Source organism: Pungitius pungitius, chromosome 6 (assembly GCF_949316345.1).
Source record: "Pungitius pungitius chromosome 6, fPunPun2.1, whole genome shotgun sequence".
In the NCBI taxonomy this organism is placed as follows: Eukaryota; Metazoa; Chordata; class Actinopteri; order Perciformes; family Gasterosteidae; genus Pungitius; species Pungitius pungitius.
In genome coordinates, this window is record NC_084905.1 from 17422496 (window position 1) to 17443106 (window position 20611).

At 43.5% G+C, this 20611-nt stretch overlaps 2 protein-coding genes across 5 annotated transcripts; both read right to left on the minus strand.

Annotated features, from left to right (window-relative positions):
* Window positions 1-500: 500 nt before the first annotated feature.
* Window positions 501-7355, minus strand: nr2c1 (nuclear receptor subfamily 2, group C, member 1). 4 transcript variants are annotated; one of them, XM_062563013.1, is made up of 14 exons: window positions 7210-7355; window positions 5700-5834; window positions 5194-5409; window positions 4962-5040; window positions 4681-4860; window positions 4433-4583; window positions 3938-4034; window positions 3642-3829; window positions 3118-3271; window positions 2855-2976; window positions 2552-2694; window positions 2231-2368; window positions 1984-2089; window positions 501-1817 (listed from the first exon to the last, which is right to left on the minus strand). In XM_062563013.1, the coding sequence occupies exons 2-14, from the start codon at window positions 5769-5771 to the stop codon at window positions 1646-1648; spliced, it is 1818 nt and encodes a 605-aa protein (XP_062418997.1). In that variant the 5' UTR covers window positions 5772-5834; window positions 7210-7355; the 3' UTR covers window positions 501-1645. The 4 variants fall into 4 exon arrangements, with proteins under 4 accessions (XP_062418997.1, XP_062418996.1, XP_037306790.1 ...); XM_062563012.1 differs by having other exon boundaries at window positions 506-1817; window positions 3642-3826; window positions 5194-5427; XM_037450893.2 differs by having other exon boundaries at window positions 506-1817; window positions 5194-5427.
* A 73-nt stretch (window positions 7356-7428) lies between these two features.
* On the minus strand, window positions 7429-20347 carry LOC119195720 (FYVE, RhoGEF and PH domain-containing protein 6-like). The gene is made up of 21 exons (XM_037450890.2): window positions 19965-20347; window positions 17085-19005; window positions 15478-15616; window positions 15276-15343; window positions 14994-15024; window positions 12989-13140; window positions 12259-12415; window positions 12030-12117; window positions 11505-11555; window positions 11325-11383; window positions 11173-11244; window positions 10765-10833; window positions 10353-10436; window positions 10149-10228; window positions 9914-10016; window positions 9659-9805; window positions 9434-9536; window positions 9050-9144; window positions 8846-8974; window positions 8598-8737; window positions 7429-8517 (listed from the first exon to the last, which is right to left on the minus strand). Exons 1-21 carry the CDS (start codon window positions 20050-20052, stop codon window positions 8481-8483), a joined length of 3813 nt encoding a protein of 1270 aa, XP_037306787.2. The 5' UTR covers window positions 20053-20347; the 3' UTR covers window positions 7429-8480.
* Between the last annotated feature and the right edge of the window lie 264 nt (window positions 20348-20611).

The window sequence follows — 20611 nt, forward strand, 5'->3', positions numbered from 1 at the left end:
GCTTAACCCTTACAGTCACACACCAAACCTGCTGGTTTTTCCAGTAGTTGCAAATTGTTTCCGGCTGACCACTGTACAGAACATACAGTGAGTGCGCAGTGCACCGACGGTGGTGAGTCAGGTGATGAAGCGATGTGTGATAGGGCCTCTGGGGAATCACATTCAACAGCAGCGGGATGCACTCAACAATGGACTCCTAAGAACAGCAGCAGTCAGTATCATTCATCATGTTTTAACGGTCCTACGAGTGCCTTTAGTCAAGCACATGCCCCCGGGTAACTAAAGCGCACAGGCCTCGTCCTCTGTTGAACCGCATCCGCAGGCACTAATGAAAAATGGACGTACTAATAACGCACAACGACAGCAGCGTCCTTTTGCACAGCAGCCTGCGACATCTTCCACCTTCACGTCACTTTACACACAAAGCCCAACAATAAGTCGCGCTGCAGGACATAGTATCTGTATCTGCTTTGTTGACAGAAACAAGGGCATGTTCCAAGAGGCGTGGTTACAGAGTTTACCAACAGGTTTATTTAACCTCGTTGAGTCTGGAACAAACAGCAAGTTTTCACTACAAAGATCGAAAGGGGAACTACCTGGGAATAATCTTCAACTAAATGTTTTAACAGTTTGAATACTTCACCGATGTCTGTGTTAGTTCCTAACAGACAGTTCCCCAGGCACCAAAGACGGTTTTTGTAATTCAATGATTGTTGCAGCCATTTTTTATGAGTAAAAAAAAAAACACCCCTGTAGAAGACATCTCTCTTGATCCACACTCAAATTATATTACACAAAAACAGGTAAAACAAGAAGAGAGCCGGATGAGTTACACTCGCATTTTCAAACATTACATGAACAGTAGACACAGGACATTTATCAGGATCAGAACTATCTATTCTGTACTTAAAAAACAGTCAAGCAGAGAGCTCAATTCTGTCAATAATAAAGAAACACAGTTGAAAGGTGTTTGTTTTTTATTTTCAAATGACACCATTTTCCATCCACATTAATTTGTTCAAACGATGGAATTAACAAGTGCTTCCCATTTTAGACTTCTCGGTGCACTCTATATACAAATCTATATACAGTTAATTCAGCTGTCAAATATTTGACAAGCGATGCTGCTTGATCCTTTGGATTAGCAAACAAATAAGAAATAAAAGGTTATAACCTTTTGCGATAAAGACACCTCACAAATCAATTCACATTATATTTCTTCTCATAATTATTCCAAAATAAAAAAATAAAGCACAACCTTGCCGGAGAGCAGTGAAAATCACCCTGAATCCTTCAAAGTGGAAACAAAATCTGAGAAAAAACAAGTATAGGCCTGGAGAAGTTGAAGCATAAAATACTATGTACAATAAAAAAAGCGCACTCTACTATGCAGGTTTCAAGGGTTCATTCCTGAATGGGGAGATACTGGCAGACTCACTTGTCTCATGGAGTTGATTTTTGTTTGTCCTCTTTTTGCGTTGTGCCCTACTGAGGAGTCAGAACGATGCGCGAGGAACGAGTGAAGGAGGCCGAGTACCCACTACGGTATGTTGTGTCCACTTACGTTTCACTCTGCGGAGCACTCTGATTGGCTGGCTGGCGAGTTTCAACAGTCCAAAGTTGCAATTGTAAATGGAACGGCGCGTCACACCCCAGACACGGCCTGGCTGTTATAGTCAGTGGACTCCATTTTGAGGATGTACGGGATGATGCTGTCGATCTGCACGTTGCCGATGAGCCCAGCGAAAAACAGCTCCTCGGTAACAGCTGCACTTATCAGCCGGAGGGCAGGAAGACGCAGCAACAGCTTGGATAACCTGAAAGCAACGAGGGGGGGGGAAATGAGACGGAAAATTAGGACATGTGTACTTCAGCAAGTACATCCGTAACATGATTTAAAACTCGTCCTGCTAAATATAGAGCTATGCTGTGTGAGAACACCGTTCCCGTTCTGTCAATGAGGCGCAGCTAAAGCCTACTGACCGATAGGAGTCCTCTGGGTAGGACGAGGTTACGTAGTCCTGCAGCTCCATGTAGGCCTTCTCCTGAAAACGCTCGATCTGTGGTGTGTTATCGATGCCTGGGTGATCTTATTCAAAAACAAAACACGGGCACACAGTCAGATAAGAGTCCAAGAATATTTGGTCCTATGTACACTAGGCTCAGAATCTTCCTCTAATAATTCAGCCTCAACAGGAGAAGAAAATGTAAAAAGTTTAATTTCACGCACCAGGACTGAAGAGAACAATGGCTTTCAGGTATGCATATTCATAAGAGTCTGGGGACAGCTTGATCATGTTGTTACAGAACTCTTGCATTCTCCAGATGTGCTCCATTACTAGTTTTACACGATCTGGGGACAGCTTATCTGTAGGAGAAAAAAAAAAAACAGGAATCATGGATGTACGGGGTAGAGCTTAGTTTAGTTATCTGCAAATTCAAGATGAATTGTGCCCCGTGGTCTACATGGCAAAAACAGTTTCTGCCATCAGCAAACTTAAAAACATTGATTGGGCTTCTGAAATGTAATTGATTAACGGAGAACTCCTACCTTCCTGTAAGCTGGTCTGCAGATGGTTGATAATGGCACTTAGGATGGTACCAACATTCATGACGTTGGAGCACTGTGCCAGACCCAGGGCGAACAATTCATTCCAGCAGGCTTTCATTAAGTTAATGTCATTGTCTTGACCACTGTGAGTATAAAAATAAAATAATAATTATCACCTTTAGCTACAAGGAACCGTGTGGCCATTTTATGAAAACATATTCATATTATGAACATGGTATATTCCACTGACATTATTTTGAACATTGTGATGCAAAAATGAAAAGTCTTATGAGAGAAGCTTACCCCAGGGTCTGAAAAGCAGGAATGGAGCGTGCCCAGTGCATAGAGAGAAAAAGTAGCCGGGAAGCTGACTCACAAATGTAGTTGACATTGAGGTACTCTGGCACAGGCAAAGGCATCATAAGCTGTAGGAACAAATGAAACAGTAAATGAAGAACACATGACTGCAGGGTTTATAAGATAAATATTTTAAATGTGTAACTCAGTTAAACCTGAGCAGGGTTTTGGTCTCGGTTTGATTTAATCCACAGTGGCTCTGCTCTTACCTTAAAGGGGAAATGGCTCCCAGAGAGTATAGGTCCCTCCAACTCCACTATCGGACCCGACTGGTCCCCCGACATCAGCTGCATCGTGGCCTCCAAGGAATCTCCCGCTGGGCCATCACCAGAGTGCAGGACTTTGGCCAAGGTGTCAAAAGCTCTAATTGTACACAAAATATTAGCAAAAAAGTTAACATAAAAAAATCCACGTTCTGTGTAATTCACCTAATTTAATTGTGCGGAAACAGAAAAATATAATACAACTCAGAGCAGAACTGGAGGGCACTTTCGACATATGGTTAATTTTTGATTAGCTATGGTTGAATCTAATTAAGTCCTCAAGAGTGGAGTCAGAAAGCACATGGCCCTGCAGGAAATTCTATTACAGGTTTGTTACGAACAAAAAATATATAAACAACCGCTTGGTTTCTTTCTTTTGCCAATGTCAATTTTAGGCTTATGTAATAACTTATTTATAATGAACTACTGGTTCGTGTCAAAGCCTTGATATTCTATAACATCTCCCTCACCGAGTAATATCACTTGCACTTTGCTCATCGCCTTGCAGGTCTGTCATTGAGCTGTCCCCGTTGCTAAGCGTTTCATCTTCCATCAGGTCGGTGCCGCCGTCACTGGCCTCCCTGGCTTTGCTGAGGTGGGCGAGTGACGTCACTACATTCGCCAGCGTGCCGAGGTCACTCTGAGATGGGTCAACCTGCTGAACGGGGGGTTGTCATTAAGTCATTAAATAGGCTCGGGGGTGATGATATCCAAATATGGCGAGGTAGGATTTGAGTAAAATGTAATTTGGGTGCACAAGTGTTACCTTGTCAGGGGATGCTGGAATCAAGGTGTTGTTTTCCATCTTGGGGAAGGGTTGTTGAATGTTGAGCAACATGCTTGACTCAAGCAAACTTGTAGACCTGAATGCAGATATTTCACATTGCATTATGTAATATAGGGCCAGGCAATGTGAACAAAGGCAATACTCAAACTCATTTGATCACTTACATGAGACTTTAATTAGATTGCAAGCAAAACAAAACTTTCATCCATTTTACTCTTCTAATGGTCAGAAAAAGACAGGAATATTTAATAGAAGATAATGTTTTCATCATGTTGAGGTGTTTCTAGTTTCTACGAAGTGAGGAAAGAATATAAGAAACAAGTTCCAATATGATGCAATCCAAAACATCGTAGACCTATTATATTCTAGGAAATATATTAACCAAATATCCTTTACATCACGGCTATTTATTGGGTTGTATTAGACTGTCCAGGTGCATCAAATAAACAGGTAGATTGGTGTAAGTGGGTGTACCTGGCAGTTTCTTTGTCAGTCATGAAAGTGGGTGTGGCAGCCAGAGGACTACATAGGTTTTTGCGGATGTAGATTTTCTCAGTGGAGGCCGCACAGTTGACAGATCTCTCCCTTGTGGTCACTTCAACAGGCTTCCTCTCACACTGCACAGCTAGACGAGGCAAAACAAAGCCATGGGACCCAATGTTAGCAAGTCCTAAATGGCACATTGACAACTGTTTATTATGAAAAATATCACACTCTCTTACAATCCTGTTTCATGCCCAGAGATATGCAGCGCTGCAGTCGACAGTACTGGCAGCGGTTTCGGTGGAGCTTGTTGATGGCACACTCTCCGGAGCTTCGGCACGTGTACACTAGGTTCTTTCTAATACTGCGTTTGAAGAAGCCCTTACAACCCTCACAGCTGACAGCTCCGTAATGACGCCCTTAGAGATAAAAGAGAAAACAAGATTAGATTAGAGAAAGTGTCCTCATATATGTTACTTAAAAAGCATAAATTCAATCTATAATTGAACTTAATAGATACCTGAGGCCTTGTCCCCACAGACAACGCAGTACTCCACAACCGGCTTCACAATGGACTGGTCTGAACCGTCAGTCACAAACTGACAAACAACCCGAGACAACAGAACAATTTAATACAGCAAAAAATGGACTAAGTTAAGACACTAAACATGTTTGTGTTTCAGTCATAAGACCTTCAGTTATTGGTTTATCCCAACCGACTGAAAGAGGCCACCAATATCCTCCGGTTATACCTGAATCTGCTGCCCAGCCAGGTCATGTGACGTAAACAACAGCTGGTTAACCCCACAGCCGTCTGGACTGGAAAGGATGACCTTGTTGGGGGAGCCTTCTTGCTTTGCTAGGATTACCTTCCCGCCAGGGGAATAGTCAGCATTTGCTAGGATGTACTGCTGCTTTCCTGGGGAAGATGGTTCGAGTGCTGTGACAATCTGGATCTTTTGGCCAGTCTGCGGATCAGTTACAATCTAGTTGAAATTAAAATAAAAGAGTAAAACATGAGTGAGTGCTGACTGTATGCAGAAAGAGTGCAGGAGAAGTTCGGCTAATGCTATGACAGAGGAATAAAATAGAAAAACAGTGGAGGACTTAGGAGAAATTATACAAATACAATACTACGTCAAACCAACAGCTTTCTTAGATCTTGAATCTAATCATGCCAAAGCAATGTGCACATTGGCTTTATTAACACATCATTTAAAAAATAAGCGCATGTTATAGTGGTGAACAGGCACATTACCTGGATTCTGTGTCCTAATGGCATGTTGCTGTCGGCTGACACAAGTTGAATCCTTTGAGTCTGTCCATCCATTCTGATAACACGTGCACCTTCTTGTACTGGTCTTCACATCAGTGCCCCATGAGGCATGCACGCCTGCAGAAAGAAGATGGGTTTTACTTTGTGTCTTTGTAATAAAGCAATAGTTTACTCTAATGATCTCACTGCCATCCACTGCAGTGTTTAATGCTACTCAGTTGCCAGAGTTGTACACAATTCTTGTGCTATTATTAGGTATTTACAGAAGCAGGTCAGGGTATGTAGGATCGGCACCAATAGAACGGCAGAGCTATTCAAGCTAAAGTGGAAACAACACACCCAGTGCAACAGTGGAGATTTACCACACTGCAAATGAAAATATGAATACATTAGATCAATAACTGTTTGTTTTGGTCCATCGTGGAAGCTTGTTGACAAGATCCCATAAAAATACCTCTTGTAGCTGACGCTACTCTCATCCTTCACATTTACATATAGTAAATATAGTATAACGTCACCTTTCCCGTTAGCTTAACGATATCTCTGACCAACATATGATTGATATTTCCAAACATGTAAGGACCATAGTTAACTAACTCAACATAAACTTGGAATGCTGTGTGTTAACAGTGAAAATTCGATTTATTATATTTTGCGTGTTACTAACTTAAATGTTATTGTGTGGCCTATGCTAACAATTCTAACGTTAGCAGGCGCTAGCTCCAAACTACTCCACCGTGTAAAATACAGCCTAATTCCACTGTGGAGTTTTAACAAATGAGCGGTAACGCAGCAGCAGTAACACAAACAAGCTCTGGACAGTCGGCTATTTAAAATCGATACGGAAGATAAAGGTATTTCTTTTCCTGTGGGTGAAAGGTCAACATTGAAGGGTTAAAGCACGCAAGGGTTCAGGGCCTATGATGCCGATGTTTCCGAATAGCAGAAGTCAGACGGCGGGACTTCGGACAACTGGGCTAATTTTGCCTTTATTCCTGCAATGGATTTCTATCGAGTATTCAACCAAACGACTTCTGAATAATATAACGTCGTGCCGTTCTCACAATCGCACTTAGTTGGATGGGTTGTGGCTGTTGAGTTAGCAAAGCTAGCAATGCAGCTAACTTCAGCTAACGCTAACACGGTTAGCCGACGCGGCTACGCTGGTTGGCTAACTAGCATGCCATTTAATAATATTAATGTCGTCGAATAGCTACAAAGTCAACATACAACGTAGATTGTATGTACAGTGACCGTGATGGAGCCGCACACGGGTACCAATACGATATCATACTTGCCTGATTTCAAATTGTAAACGCTGAGCTCCGGACGACAGCGCTAACGAGCTATGCTAGCTGTTTGCTAACTGGTAACGGTTGCTTCCCTGCTGTAGACCTAACGTTACTGAACACTCCCTCTCTTCCTGTGTTACTGGCGACTCGTGTCTCGTTCTTGAACCGCTCATACGTCCACGTTAGTAAATGCATCTCACCTGTCAAGAAGCTGTTGAGTCAAATATTGTGTATCCCTCAATATATTAATATTTTAAATGTGTTACAGTTGGTGGGAGGGTCAGAGTTCGTGACCTTTTTTCATCAATAAACTATTTGGGCACATGCGCAGTTCGGCGGCCGTGGCTCAGTCTGAGGTCCATCGGCCGAAAAGAAATGCGCTGGCTTCGGATTTTATCACAAGAATAATGGCATATCTATCACAAAGAGTGTATTACGGAGTAATTTTATTTAAAAAAAAAAAAGACAGGTTGCTTAGTCAATAAACTTACTCAGACTAATTCACAACTTATTTTTTTCATTTATGTCTGAAAAGTTCAGACGTCAGTTCTAAGATGAGCAATATGGTGAACAATGCTCTCTATTGAATCCGCTGTGATATAATTGCTGGCATTTTTCATAGTCATACACTGAAAAGTCCAGTGAAATAACCTTACTCAAAAGTACCTTGCGGTAAGCATTCATGTAATCTCTGTTGTCCTAAACGTTGCCATCATGTGCCACTGACACTTGTTAGTGCCTTTCACATTTGAACATGAGAAAAAAGAACAGTAAAACAAGAATTTATTACAGTAGAGAATTTAAATAATAAAAAACCTTATTCATGGAAATATGATCACATTAAACATTCCTGTTTATTTACAGCAGATATGTTTGTAGGGACATCATTTATACAGCCGGTCAAGTTACTTAAGTGCATTTGTCATCATTGTGCATTTAATGTTCAAACAGTGAAAAATTAGAATCAGAGTTAAAGAAAACTTTAACAATGTATGGTGAAGGTTTCTCACACAAACGTGACAAGTGCACATGGTGTATTCTACTAGAGGACACACAATGATTTGAAATAAAGTAATCCTTTGAAAACAAATTTGATCTGCTTTAAACTCTAAAATGTACTCAATCAATCTCAAGCAAAATGTAAGGAAATCATTCATTACAAAGCAATTGACTGTAGCAGTATTGTAAGTTGGGTACTTAGAAAATACAATTGAACCAAAAATGTCTCAAATTTGACATTTTACTCTTAAATTGCAAAGATCTAAATAGAAAAAAAATCTTGTTACATATAAAACTAATTCCCACCCTTTAAACTATGTAAAAGGTAACCACTCCACTGATACAGGTAATAAACATGTGGAATTTATTTCAGTGCAACTATTATGGTCTCTCCAGATGTTTTTTTTCCAGAAGTCAGAGAGCATTGAGGTAAACGAGTATGTTGAACAGCTACACACACTGCCAACCAATATTAAAGCACTGTGGCGTCTTTGAAGGAGTCGATCCATCTGTAATAAAAAATGGTGTTATTTGTATTCTGATTGCAGTCACTATGCAACAATAAGTACCAACCATCTTTGTACCGTACCTCTGTTGCGTTTGGACGTCGTCAGCTTTAAAAATGTAGTGAAGTGTTTTTTTGTGGTAAAGTTTGAACTGCAACTCATGTGCTGAATCAACTTTCAACACAAACCCTAATAGGGGCTGACTCTCTAAGGCTGCAACGTCCTGCAGAAAGACATGATGCAAGACTCATTTTAGAAGGACATGAAATGAATACCGGTTGGTTAAATAACTACAGAGAACACTCACTGAGGAAAAAGTACCACATCTTACCTCACTTGCAGCGTATGTATACAGGACCTTGTCTTTGATAACGAACCACAGCCTCTTCCCCTGCTTCTTATTGCTCTTTGACCTCTGCAGATACCCACTCATAGAGGAGTTATCTGTGCTTGCCGTCACCTAAGAAATGAAACATCTGATGAGATTTCAGGTCATTATCGCCTATCGTCTTGATCAAAGCAAAACAATAGTCACCTCTTTGAGGGCGGCGGGTATCTTCTTCTGCTTCCTGGAGAAAGCAAAGGTAGCTCTGCTTCCAGGGGATAGAGCTGTGGATTGGGCTTGCACACCTGATGCACACAAATGTGAAATTGTTTATTTTGGTGTTCCTCAAATGGAGTGCTGCTGCCACTAGTGGTGCTTTGGAGTACCGCACGTTTTTTTTCTTCTTTAAATAAAAAAAAAATTAATGAGTAATGTGTGGTTCCCAAAACATATGTACGCTAATATCTCAATGGAAATAAAAATCTTGCTGTGAAATTTAATGAACCACATTTTATGTTTTATTTAGTCAGCGCAAACGGTCACCTGCTGCAACTAACACCATGACTTTGAGAATTAGGAGGAAGCAAGACGTACTTTGCAGCTGAAGAACAGGAAAACACTGGTCACACACTCGTGCCAACTGGTTCTTTAAGTATTCAAGACAGCATTTGTTGGCGGAACATGACTGGCACACCACCTGATGGGATGATCAAGCACAGCATCTGTTATCACCAGCTTATGCATCATCGCTCATTTGTGATGAAGAGTTAACTCCGAATCTACATTTCTTTTTGATGCGGGAGAGTTGTTCTTTCTTACCTTTCCACATGCCCGGCAGTGATGTCTCCTCCATGTTAGGGTGAACTCACAGGTGCAGATCATACACATGGTGGTCCGCGGGTCAGGGATCCATATAGGGGCTTTGGATCCCAAAAGAGCACCATCACCCCAATCTACCCGCTCCACCTGAATACAAAAACATGAAAATCTAACTTAGGAGTTCATTACTATAAGAGAGAACACACTATAAACAGAAGTTGTATCAGGTTCATTTTAAATATAATTATTTTATACCTCCTCTGGAGGTTTGCCCGATATAAAGCTGATCTTTTTCTTTGTGTAGTCTGTGATCGCCGTGGAGATGGCCTCAAGCCATTCATCTCGCTCGGAGGCCGAACTGCAGAAATAAAACACGGTGTGATTAGACACCTACACACTGTACCTCCAGACCTGTCAAACTGCACCAAAAAAAGAAAACACACACCATGGCTACCAAGAAATTAAATATATATATTTCCGTGATCGTTACCTCGCCGAGAGGATGAAGGAACGCTCAACGCTCTCAATGTTCAGCTCATTCTGATAGGCCTCTTGGCTTGGTTTGCTAACCTGCAATTATTTTATTGTGAGCAGCGATGGCAGCACAGAACACATCCTGAGATATAAATATATATATATATATCCATGTGTGAAAAGATGAAGAGTTCAAAGGAATAACGAGTGATGTTCTCACCTTCATCCCAGCCAGAGACAACATGTTCTTGAGCTTGTACTGGCTTGACTGGACAGGAGTGGTGTACAGCAATGTGTCGTTGAACTAAAGGAGACATGACACACTTAATATACACTACGGAGGAGCTGAAATTAAGATAAAGAAAATGTGTGGCTTTATTAGGCGCCATATTGCTCCGATACGAGACCTTACAAAAATGTGCGTCATATCATCAAAGGCTAAAAAAATAACAGAAGTACTGATAAATACAAGAATGTGTGTGTATATGAACAATGCTTTTTCTGGAAAACCCTAACACCACAGAACACACATGTGAACTGACAGAGCATGTGCAGTAGATGTCTCATTGCAGAATGACCATAAAAACATACAAAACTGAATTAGTTTAGGAACAAGATGTGCTTCACTTTACCAGGAAGAACATCCGGGGCTGCATGACCTTCCTTGACAGCTTCTTTAATGTGCCCTCTTTCAGGAAGATCTGGAGCATACAAATGTCACAAAATGTTTATTGTTCTCTTTTTCCTTTAATGGGTATAAGACTGTTGAGCTTTTAAAAAAGCAATATATTACCAAGAATAAGCATGATAAAAATGGTCTAGTTTTGCTAATGTTATTTGCAGGAAATTCTAGTAATGGCTCCTATATTGTTTTGAGAAAGATCATGTGTTGTAAACTTTATTCATCTTGTTACTGTAAAAATCTTGATTATGGATGTGTCACCAATCGTAACACCTAACAACAAAGTGATGAATGGTTTCTTCTAAATCTAAAAAAGCGATAGGAAAAACGGTTCCAAGAGAAATCCTTATGTTCTTACCCGTCCAGGCTGGACGATCTCATGGTGGCCGCTCAGGCTGCACTGCACCTGGATCAGCTTCTGGAAGTTATGCTGAGAGAAACAAATGGGACATCAGCAACCCATACTTTGATCAACGCGCTCATCAATATGGCCGATCTCTGGGCTCTCACCCCTTGCTTCATGGCGTCGTTGGCATGGCTGGCCACCTCTTTCACTATTTCAAGAGCGGCTGAGTGGAGAGAATTAAAAAAGGACAGCTAAGTCACAGATGTGACTTTTAATGTTTATATTCCACTGATACCACACGGTTTAGTAAACAGGAGGCAGATGTTAAAAGACCTTTGGTGTACCTTCTGTATCCTTGTAATCAACCGAGTCTTCGGACTGGTTTTTTAGATAATCTGAAACACAATTAGACAGAGACGTTTCAGAGTCAGGCTCAACAGTAGAAACCTCTTTGTTCATGTGTTTACAACTGCCCAGTGTAATATGGGAAATTCCTCCAGATCTAAAAGTCTGCAGGAGCTTAAATAATACAATTACACAAGAGCAACGCAAGGAACATTCTTCACATTTTGCTGCAGGAGCGACCTGATCCATTAGGGATCTGATCCACTAAGCTCATTCACGTTAAAGCTTGCGTTACGTCACCAAGTCTCATTTCAAAAATCTTATTACAGGGATTTGAGGTGCAAATTCCAGACAACTTCATTTTCTGGACACTGGAGGGCAGCAAGCTGCCGATAATGAGGAACAACAGGCCGGTGCAAAGCGCAGGAGTCCACAACTACAGTAAAAAATAATGCTCACCTTTGGCCGACATATACTGTGAATGAACGAGACCAGTAATTACGGTTTGGAAAATGCAGATGTACCTGTGAGCAGCAGCCGATACTGAGGAATCCTCTGAACAGGCTTCAGTAGGTAATGCTTCAGAGCCAAGTTGGCACAGCGTGGACTAGCCTTAAACCGAAAAAAAGGAACACATATTACAGATAAGAAGTTTTAGGAACAACCTCACATACAAGTAACAATAATAATGGAAGCTCAGTGAAAGAACACACCCCCACCCCCCAGTGAGACAAAACAGGTCGGGCAAGTTACCTCGAATTCCCGAACCACTGTGCCGAATGCCGGGTTCTTCTTGCTCTGCTCTTCCAGTAGAGCCACATTCTTGTCAAACTCGCGGATGTATGTGGAGTACATCTTCAGATAGGGACCTTTCTTCAGGAAAATGTCAGCTAGCTGAGCATTTTCATCCCTTCACATAAAAAAAAGTAGAAGGACACACAAACTAACTGCTCTGAGAAATCTTTTTATAATGGATCTCTAATATATCTGCATTTTCTGTAATAATAAATGTACACATTTACAGTATATACACTATGGCTGGGCAATATTCAGCAAAATAAATATCACAAATACCTCTTTAACAACCTAATATTGTAGGTTTTGAACGTTGGGACCTTTTGATGAATAATAATCAGTAGTGTGGGAGTCCGTAAAGACAAATATTTGAAAGGCCAGGACAGTCTGGTATGTTCAGAAAATTAACTCACTTTACCGTAATATAGCCTTTAAAAGCAGGAAAGGACAATTCTTAATGCCATTTTCCAATATCCAATTTTAGTTTGGAACTAGGTCGACTAGCCCAAAGCGCTTGAACCACCTCAGACCAAAAGCACGCACATCACACGGCTCAGGCGAAGTCCTACACGTTCGATCATCTCCTCTAGGTGTGCGTGTCGCTCTTTGAGCCAGTAACCGTGATAATGTAACGTATGCACACTTAAAAAAAAAAAAAAAAAAACACTTCTCCAGGATTCCGCCGTACCATTTGGCGACTCTCTGCTTCAGCTCTCGGAGGAGGTCTTGGTTGAGTTCGTAGAGCTGCGGGAGGTTGTACAGAATCTGGTTGAGAAGACGCTCCTCGATCACAGGCTTGCCGCTCTGACGGGACGCCGCGGATACGGTGTCACGGAAGTCCTGTGGAGCAGAGAGTCAGACGGTTAAGGAGTCAGCTGGTCAAATACAGGAAGACAGGGGGAAAAACCCAGAGGTGAATCTTAGTATATTATTAAAGAAGAATGGGAAAAAAAAAATGTCTTTTGCTCAGGGACAACACTACAAACCAGATAAGCTTCAGAAACCTCCAGTGTAAAAGATGCTGACTCATGACCCCCACACACACACACCTGACTCGCATTAAGCATTTTTGAACTTCCACTAAATCATGAATCAGAGCAAAAAAAAAGGAGAACAGGAGACCCTGAGGGTGCTGTTTCTGCTTCCCTTTCTGATGATGTGGAGTTTTTTGGTGGTTTATGAGGACACATAAAGCTGCATGCACTGTGCACCCAGTAGTGAGCGCCTGTGAAGGAGGAGCGTCGCGTGGAAAATGATTTGGCAAGGAATTAGAAAATGTAAAAGAGTTACACGGACGAAAAAACAGTCCTTCTAGGACGAGAAGCTGTGGTTCTTCAGGGGGGTTTCCACTTCAAAAAGTTACACTCTGTAAATTTAAATTATTCTTTAAAATGTAAGTTTGTGCAGCCCTTTCAATCAAGCTATAAAAAGAAGGAGTAGCGTTGCGGGGGAGAATACTGCTGACATGGGGGGGGGGGGGGGGGGATCATCGATCAGTTTGTGAAAAGCTGGCCGATCGCCTGGTGGAGATGGAGAATGTACAAATACTAAGTGACCTCTAAATTCTTTTAAACTTGACATGGCTGATCCTCATTACGGGACTCCATTCCTCAACCGTCTGCAGAGACCCGAGCACTTCCTGTGCCTCTCTGCAGCGACGAGTGATTTGTGACTCAGTCCCGCTACAATCTTGTTTCCGAGACCTTTGTCTCTCCAAACGTCTCTCTCTCTCTCTCTCTCTCGTCCTTTTATTTGTTAAAAATAAAGAGGTAAAGTAGCCCGAAAGCAGCTTTGATTCAGTAACCCCGGTTGTTTTGTTGAATTCTAACAGCACCCAGTGTTTGGTTGCATGACGGCTGGCAGTATGTTGGCCCTCTAAAGATCTGAATCTTCTAACCCCCCGTCAGATGTTCACATCATACGACTCGAGCTGGTTCCACTTGAGCCTGGTCTGCGTTTGATATACATGTAAAAGGTCTAGTTTTGGAGGCATGGTTTTCCTTTATTCGTGACTATTGTGGTTGTGTTTGAAGCCGGGATTAAATGGAGTAAAAGATGAAATATTTTAAAGGAACAGCCTTTGTTTTTGTTGTCTGAGTGAACCAGTGATTTATCTACAGGTGATTTTATGTCATATGCAAAGCTAACAATTGGTTAAAGTTACACTGATGGGACAATACTTGAGGGAAGTACGACACAGAAACCTGATCATCTTATCATTTGGTGGCTTCCATCGGTTACAGATAAAATATCTGAAAACATTACAAGGCGGCATCCTAATCTCTTCAAATCCAGAAGAGTATTTTGTTACCATCAGATCCCTCTATAAATTTTAAAAGACACGAGAAACTATGAAGAATGTGAGCTGTGCGGTCGAGACTTGGGTCTTATCCTGCATGGGGCGTGCCCCTGTGGCTCGCATAATCAAAGACAGATGGAGAATGTGACCAGAACCACATAAAACATAAGGCAGGAGTACATATGGTTACATGAAAAATGTCACTTTCATTTAACACGATCCAATGTCACGGTTTGTTCAATATCTTTTTTTTATTTAGCTGCCTTTAATCTTCTCTCATAAAATCATCTTTAAATATATATTTATAAAACATCAATGGGGACTTTTATGATGTTTTCTAAGAATCGTATTTTGTAACAGAAAACGTGTGAAGCAGATGCTTGGGGGGACTTACTTCATGAAGCAGCTTCAGGACATCCACAAACCTAGAAAAACACATAAACACATGTGAAAGATAGAGGTCAATGTTATACGTTGGAGTTAGAGAGGAATAAAAAGTCACTTATCTACTAGTGGCTGATCTTTCTACAGACTTTTAAGTATACGGCTCAACAACACAGTGGAGGTGAATGTAGTTTCATTCTCTACCTGTTGATTTCTGGGTGGAAGCAGAAACTGCAGCTCTGGGCAGGTAAAACAAAACCGTCCCCGAGAAAATAAAAATGAAGGCTCTTACACACTCTCGGAGCTCATAATTTCTGTGGCGATGTGATGAATCTTGCTCTTCTTCTGTATAATCTGCGTCTAACAAAAAGTGAAAAAAAACATACACTTGAAATCCAACTCTAGTTCACGGCAAAAACTACTCACACATCTCAATGCCGACGTTGCATCATAATATTGCATGTAAGTATTTGTGAGCACCGCCGAGGACTCACCGGACCCTCTTCTGGCTGCTCGGGGTCTCCTTGACTCGAGGTGGAGCTGCTATCGCCTTCCTCCTCGGAGGTGTTGGCCAAGTTGTCTTCGTCCAATTCGCCATCATCCAGGGGAGTCACCTCCTCATCGACGGAGCTCCTGTCAACAGCGGTGGGATGTTGGGGTCAGGAGGAGAATGGAAGTAGACGCCGGAGCACGAAAGAAACCAAAACAACGGGTGATTGGGACGGACCGAGGCCGCTAGAGCCATTTATTAGAAAGAGATAAAAGTTTGTAAGAAAAAAAAAAGCGCCGGTGTCAGCAGATAATCGGCCCGCGAGTGTCAGCCAAGTCAAACAATTAATGAGAGTTACAAAACGCAGAGCACAGAGGAAATGGCCCCACTTCCATCAACAAGCTCACATGCTAGACTCATCTTAGAGGTTCAGAAGAAATGCAAAACCACCAACCCTCTTACATACCACGCACATAAAGCTTTGAAATGACAACATTTAAAAAGCTAACAGGGGGCCTGAAGCTAAAAGAAACTACACATCTAAAATACCACATTTCCCTCAGGGACGACTGCATGTGAGACAACCGCCCCTACTTGAACATAAAAAAACATTAAAAACAGGCCACGGCTGAGCAGCGAACCCAGGGAGCCGGAGTTTGCTGGTCCTTGGCACTGCGGTGCGTTTACAATGGCCCATGCATTCAGCTGGTCTCTGCTGCTGAGCTGCTCAACGTCTTTTCGACATGTGATTGTTGCACAGTTTGAGCTAAAGGAGGGACAAACACTAAGCTGTGCTCATGCCGAGTGCACAGCTCCACAAACTGTAATCCTATTCTTCCCCGACTGACTTCTGCTCACCGGCTAAAAACATGAGTTCTCTGCATGAAGGGATCATTAGAAACATTACGCCCAAGAATGTGACCACGCTGAGTTTAACTGAGCATCAAAATCTGAAATCGGGCAACCAATTTTATCACCTCCTGTGTATCTGGACAAATAGGTATTTAACTTTTTTACTTCGAGTATTTACTGAGCTTATGAGGGGAAAAACAAGTGTTATTCATGAATCTCACTGTTGTATTTGACTGAATAACGCAAAAGAAACAGGAACATGGTTTCTAGAAAGACAGCAGGCTATCTCAAGAGACTTTTTAATTGCTTTGAGCATGACACACACACACCCTCATAGTTTAAAATAAAAAGATTAAAAACAAATTACAAACTGCTTTGGAACTAAACACACACATAATTGTCCTCCAGGCCAAAGGTTGCCTCAGGGTAAGAGTTAGGAAATTAGGTCATGAAGTTAATATTTAAAAAGCTGTGAGAAATTTACATTTTCTTTCAATATACACACTTCATTAACACCCAACGGGACGCACACGCGCGCTGCTTTACTTGTCCAACTCCCTTGACAGGAATCTGGAACCGAGGACACAATGTGTCACACTTTTCTGTGTACTTCCCATTTTACAAATGACACACAAGCGTTCTGTAAATCGATTAGATATTTTACAAATGGATGTTTCTTCCGCGACGCCTGAAAGGGTTTACCTGCACAACAGGTGAGTGAACAAAGAGACGTGAAACGAAAGTCTCAATAAAAGGTACCTGTCATCGTCTGCTGGCGTCTCACACCGTTGGAGTCCCGTGTTCTTCTCGAAGGACATGTACGGCTCATGCTCCTCATAAATGCCGTCATCGTCATACTCGCAGGCCGGTGGCCGTGCGGTGGAGGTCCGGGAGGATGCAACTGCCCCTCCCACATGCACATTCACGTAGTCTGGTATATCTTCATAGTGAGGCACGTTCTCATAGTACTCATCTCCGTCCACGTTTTGCTCTACTCCAATCAGAGCGCAGGGGAATTTGGGGCGAGCCTCGGGATCCTCTCGGAGGTTTTGACACCCGTCTTGGTCCCTGTCCACATTTTGTTCCTTTTCATCTGCACTGCAGTCCGAGCTGTTGTCTCCTTTCGCCTTCAGCTTAGGAAGCATCTTCGCAGAGAGCGTCAAGTGCAGCATTTTGCGGAAAGAGTTTTTCTTTGGTCTGTGAGAACGAAGGAGGTCGGCGCCGGAGAAGGACTTGGCTTTCTGTTTGCTCAGGCTGGACCGAGTGGGCTTCAAGACTTCGGGTGTCACGATTTTTCTGCTCGTTTCCCCGACCGGAGGCGAAGGCAGCTCCCTCGTTACCATGTCCTGGAAAACACGGCCCCGTGTGGGAAGGCCTCGACTTCTTTCACCGTCTTCTAGTTTACGCTCTCCTTCCTCCTCAGAAGATTCCTTCCTCTGCAACAGCGCCATCGGGGCGCTGTTTCTTAGAGGCTTCTTGACAGCCACCCTGACCCCAGAGTCCACGGCAGGTGGCTGGCTCCGCTCCGGCTGGTGGGGCGAACCACTGGAAAGAGGACTTTGTGTGAAGTCACTGAAGACCAAGTCCTCATCGAGCACCCGTTCTTTCTGCACCTCCTCATCGTACTTGCCCAGCGACGCCTTTATCTCCTGGACGCTGCAGTCCCAACCCAGGTCTTCCTCCTCCACGTCACCCGGGACAGCTCGCGGGGCGGGGGCCGTTGCTTTGTCAGGTGCGGACAGCAACGGCTTCTTCCTGGGCAGCGGGGACGGCTGAGCGGAGGCCTTTCTCACAGGCAGAAACGCGGTCTGCGATGAGAGGCCTTTCCCCTCCGATGACACCGTCACCTCTTTGACGTTAAATTCCCTCCCTTCCTGCCGTACAATCTCTCCGCTCTGCTCGTCCACCTTTTCCTGATGGGCCCGAACAGCCACCGGGGTTTTCCGTGGTACAGGGACAGGGACGGGGATGGGCTTCCTAGAGGCGGCTGCCGGGACGGGCCTGCTCTGGGGCGCAGAAGACACGCGCTCGGAGCCAAAAGCATCGACCCTCGGTCCACGCCCAGGTGCTCCGCGAGGAATCACGTGACCGTTTGTCTCCTCGCTCGGCGTTCTGTGGGGAAGGGGCGGCCGGACAGCCGCCTCGGTGCGGCAGTCGTTGCCGTCAGCGTTGAGACGTTTGTCCAGAGTAAATGACTCGTTGAGAGGTTTGTGATTTGTGAGATGACCGTTAGTGGTGGCCTTCATCCCGTTGCAGTTAACACCGTTTGTTTTCTCTCCGCTGGTGCCCACGGTTCCTCGAGAGAGGAGTATTCTGTTCACTGATGTCTGCCTGATGCACATGCAGTGTTCCTGGCTACACAGGCAAATGGGAATAATATAATCCCAGTCTGGCTTTTTGTTCTCTTGCTGCATTCCGTTCTGGGCGTTGAGAAGACCCTTGATGCGTGGGGTTTGTGGGCCAGATGTTTGGAGCGGGATCTTTGAAGCAAGTGCTATGGGATCCACAGCAGTGGGGGGTTTGGACAGGCATGGTTTGGGGGCCAGTGCTGGTTTCAACCTCTTCTCTGTGCCAGGAGACGCAAGTGCGAGGCCTGCCCTCCTCGGAGTTGATGGAGACGGCCTTGTCCTCTGAGGCAGGGCCAGCTTGGGTTTTGGGGCCACGGGTGGCTTTTGTCTGCCTGAGGACAGAAAAACAAGAGACGTGCAGTTAAGATTTCATGTAAAAGTTATTTCCTCCAAATGAAAAAAAAAAGATTAAAATCTGAAAGACATCAAAAAAAATCATGGATCTAATCTGACACAATGAACACCTCATTCTGCATGTCCAGATGGCAGATTGGATGCACTGTCAGTAGTTTAACGGATGCTGCCCCAATAACGGTTTATTCTTTAACCCATTGGCTGATCCTTTAGTGGCAGCTTAGCATTAAACTGCTCCAAAGTACTAAACCACCTCTCTAGGGGGTTCCGATATCCCATGGCTTATGTTTACCACTCAAAATACACAACAGCACAGTAATCCGGCTAATGGTGCATGTCAACAGACAGAGAAGAAGGGGGTGGAGCAGATGGTAGATGAAGAGTGGGAGATGAAAAGGAGCAGCGGATGCCGGGACTGACAGAGAGTCATGCAACCGGGTACATCTGGCACAGATTGTGTCATTAAAACTTTTTTGTGGTTGGGCAAAACAATAACACAGTGACCTGTTAGCAGGGAGGGGAAGGTTTTCACCCTCCTCAGCACATATTTCCTCATTACACAAGCCACAGGTTTGACACCAAACACATCTACAGGTCTAGGGAAACTGTCAGGAGTTTGGATTTGGGAATTATAGACACAGGGACGTGGGTGGGATGGGTCACCAAATACTGATATTAGAACTCTTCTAAATCTTGAATGCTTTAATACACTTGGTTGTGTCAACCTGTACATTTCTTTAAAAACACTACAGAGTAGAGTTGCTAAAGCTCGACAACCTTCGGTATATTAAAAGGTGCATTGTTTCTCTTCTTCATCTGGATTGTAAATAACAGATGAATAACTAACGAGCGTGAACTTCCTTATTTTCCGTGGGATTTGGTGGAAAGTGGCGGCGCGCTCACTAACAAACGCGACGTCGCGTTTCCAGTCGCTCACCTGAGCTCATCATCGCTTCCCCCGACTTCACTTCGGATTTTCCTCGATGCACGTCAATCAGAAACCGTCGTCGGTTTCCCGGATCCATCTCAAGCCGTCGATGCCAAAACGAGCCATTTGTCCCCCGCCACTCAACAACAACAACAACAAAAAACCCAAAACAATACAAAAAAAAAAACACCGCTTTCGTTGGAGCGACTCACGTCGAGTCTCACGTCCTCATCGCGGCGACAGCTGAACCCCCCCCCCCCCCAAAAAAAGGCTTCCTCTTTGTAACAATCCGCCAGGGGTGCTCGGGGGGGCCACAGGTGTGCCAGCTGGAGCCACAACACAAAGGTTAGTGACCGCAGACAGCGCCAAAGGAAGACTGCTGCACGCGCCGTGCAAACTCTTCCGTCCAATTGATGTTTCTACACATTTCTACGGTTGCAGTGAGATTTGCTCGTGGACTCTCCTCCCACACGTCTTTCCACATACGTCATCGTTGCTAATATTAACCCCACTAGTATGATTAATGCACTACAGATATGACTGACAGGCAGCTGATGCCTTTTGTGCTATATTTGATGTACGGTTGGGGAAGTAAAACTGCTCCAAAACAGCGTTAATGGTCGGTGCTTTCATCATTTATCATCATCGTTGTTTTG

Coding starts and splice junctions, on each gene's coding strand:
- nr2c1 (XM_037450893.2), bottom strand. CDS start 5,771: ATGGATGGACAGACTCAAAGGATTCAACTTGTGTCAGCCGACAGCAAC. Junction 4,584..4,680: donor TCTGGGCATGAAACAGGATT/GTAAGAGAGTGT, acceptor TGCCTCGTCTAG/CTGTGCAGTGTGAGAGGAAG. Junction 3,830..3,937: donor TTCCAGCATCCCCTGACAAG/GTAACACTTGTG, acceptor CCCCCCGTTCAG/CAGGTTGACCCATCTCAGAG.
- LOC119195720 (XM_037450890.2), bottom strand. CDS start 20,052: ATGGATCCGGGAAACCGACGACGGTTTCTGATTGACGTGCATCGAGGA. Junction 15,025..15,275: donor ATTATGAGCTCCGAGAGTGT/GTAAGAGCCTTC, acceptor GTGTTTTTCTAG/GTTTGTGGATGTCCTGAAGC. Junction 8,738..8,845: donor ATACATACGCTGCAAGTGAG/GTAAGATGTGGT, acceptor GTCTTTCTGCAG/GACGTTGCAGCCTTAGAGAG.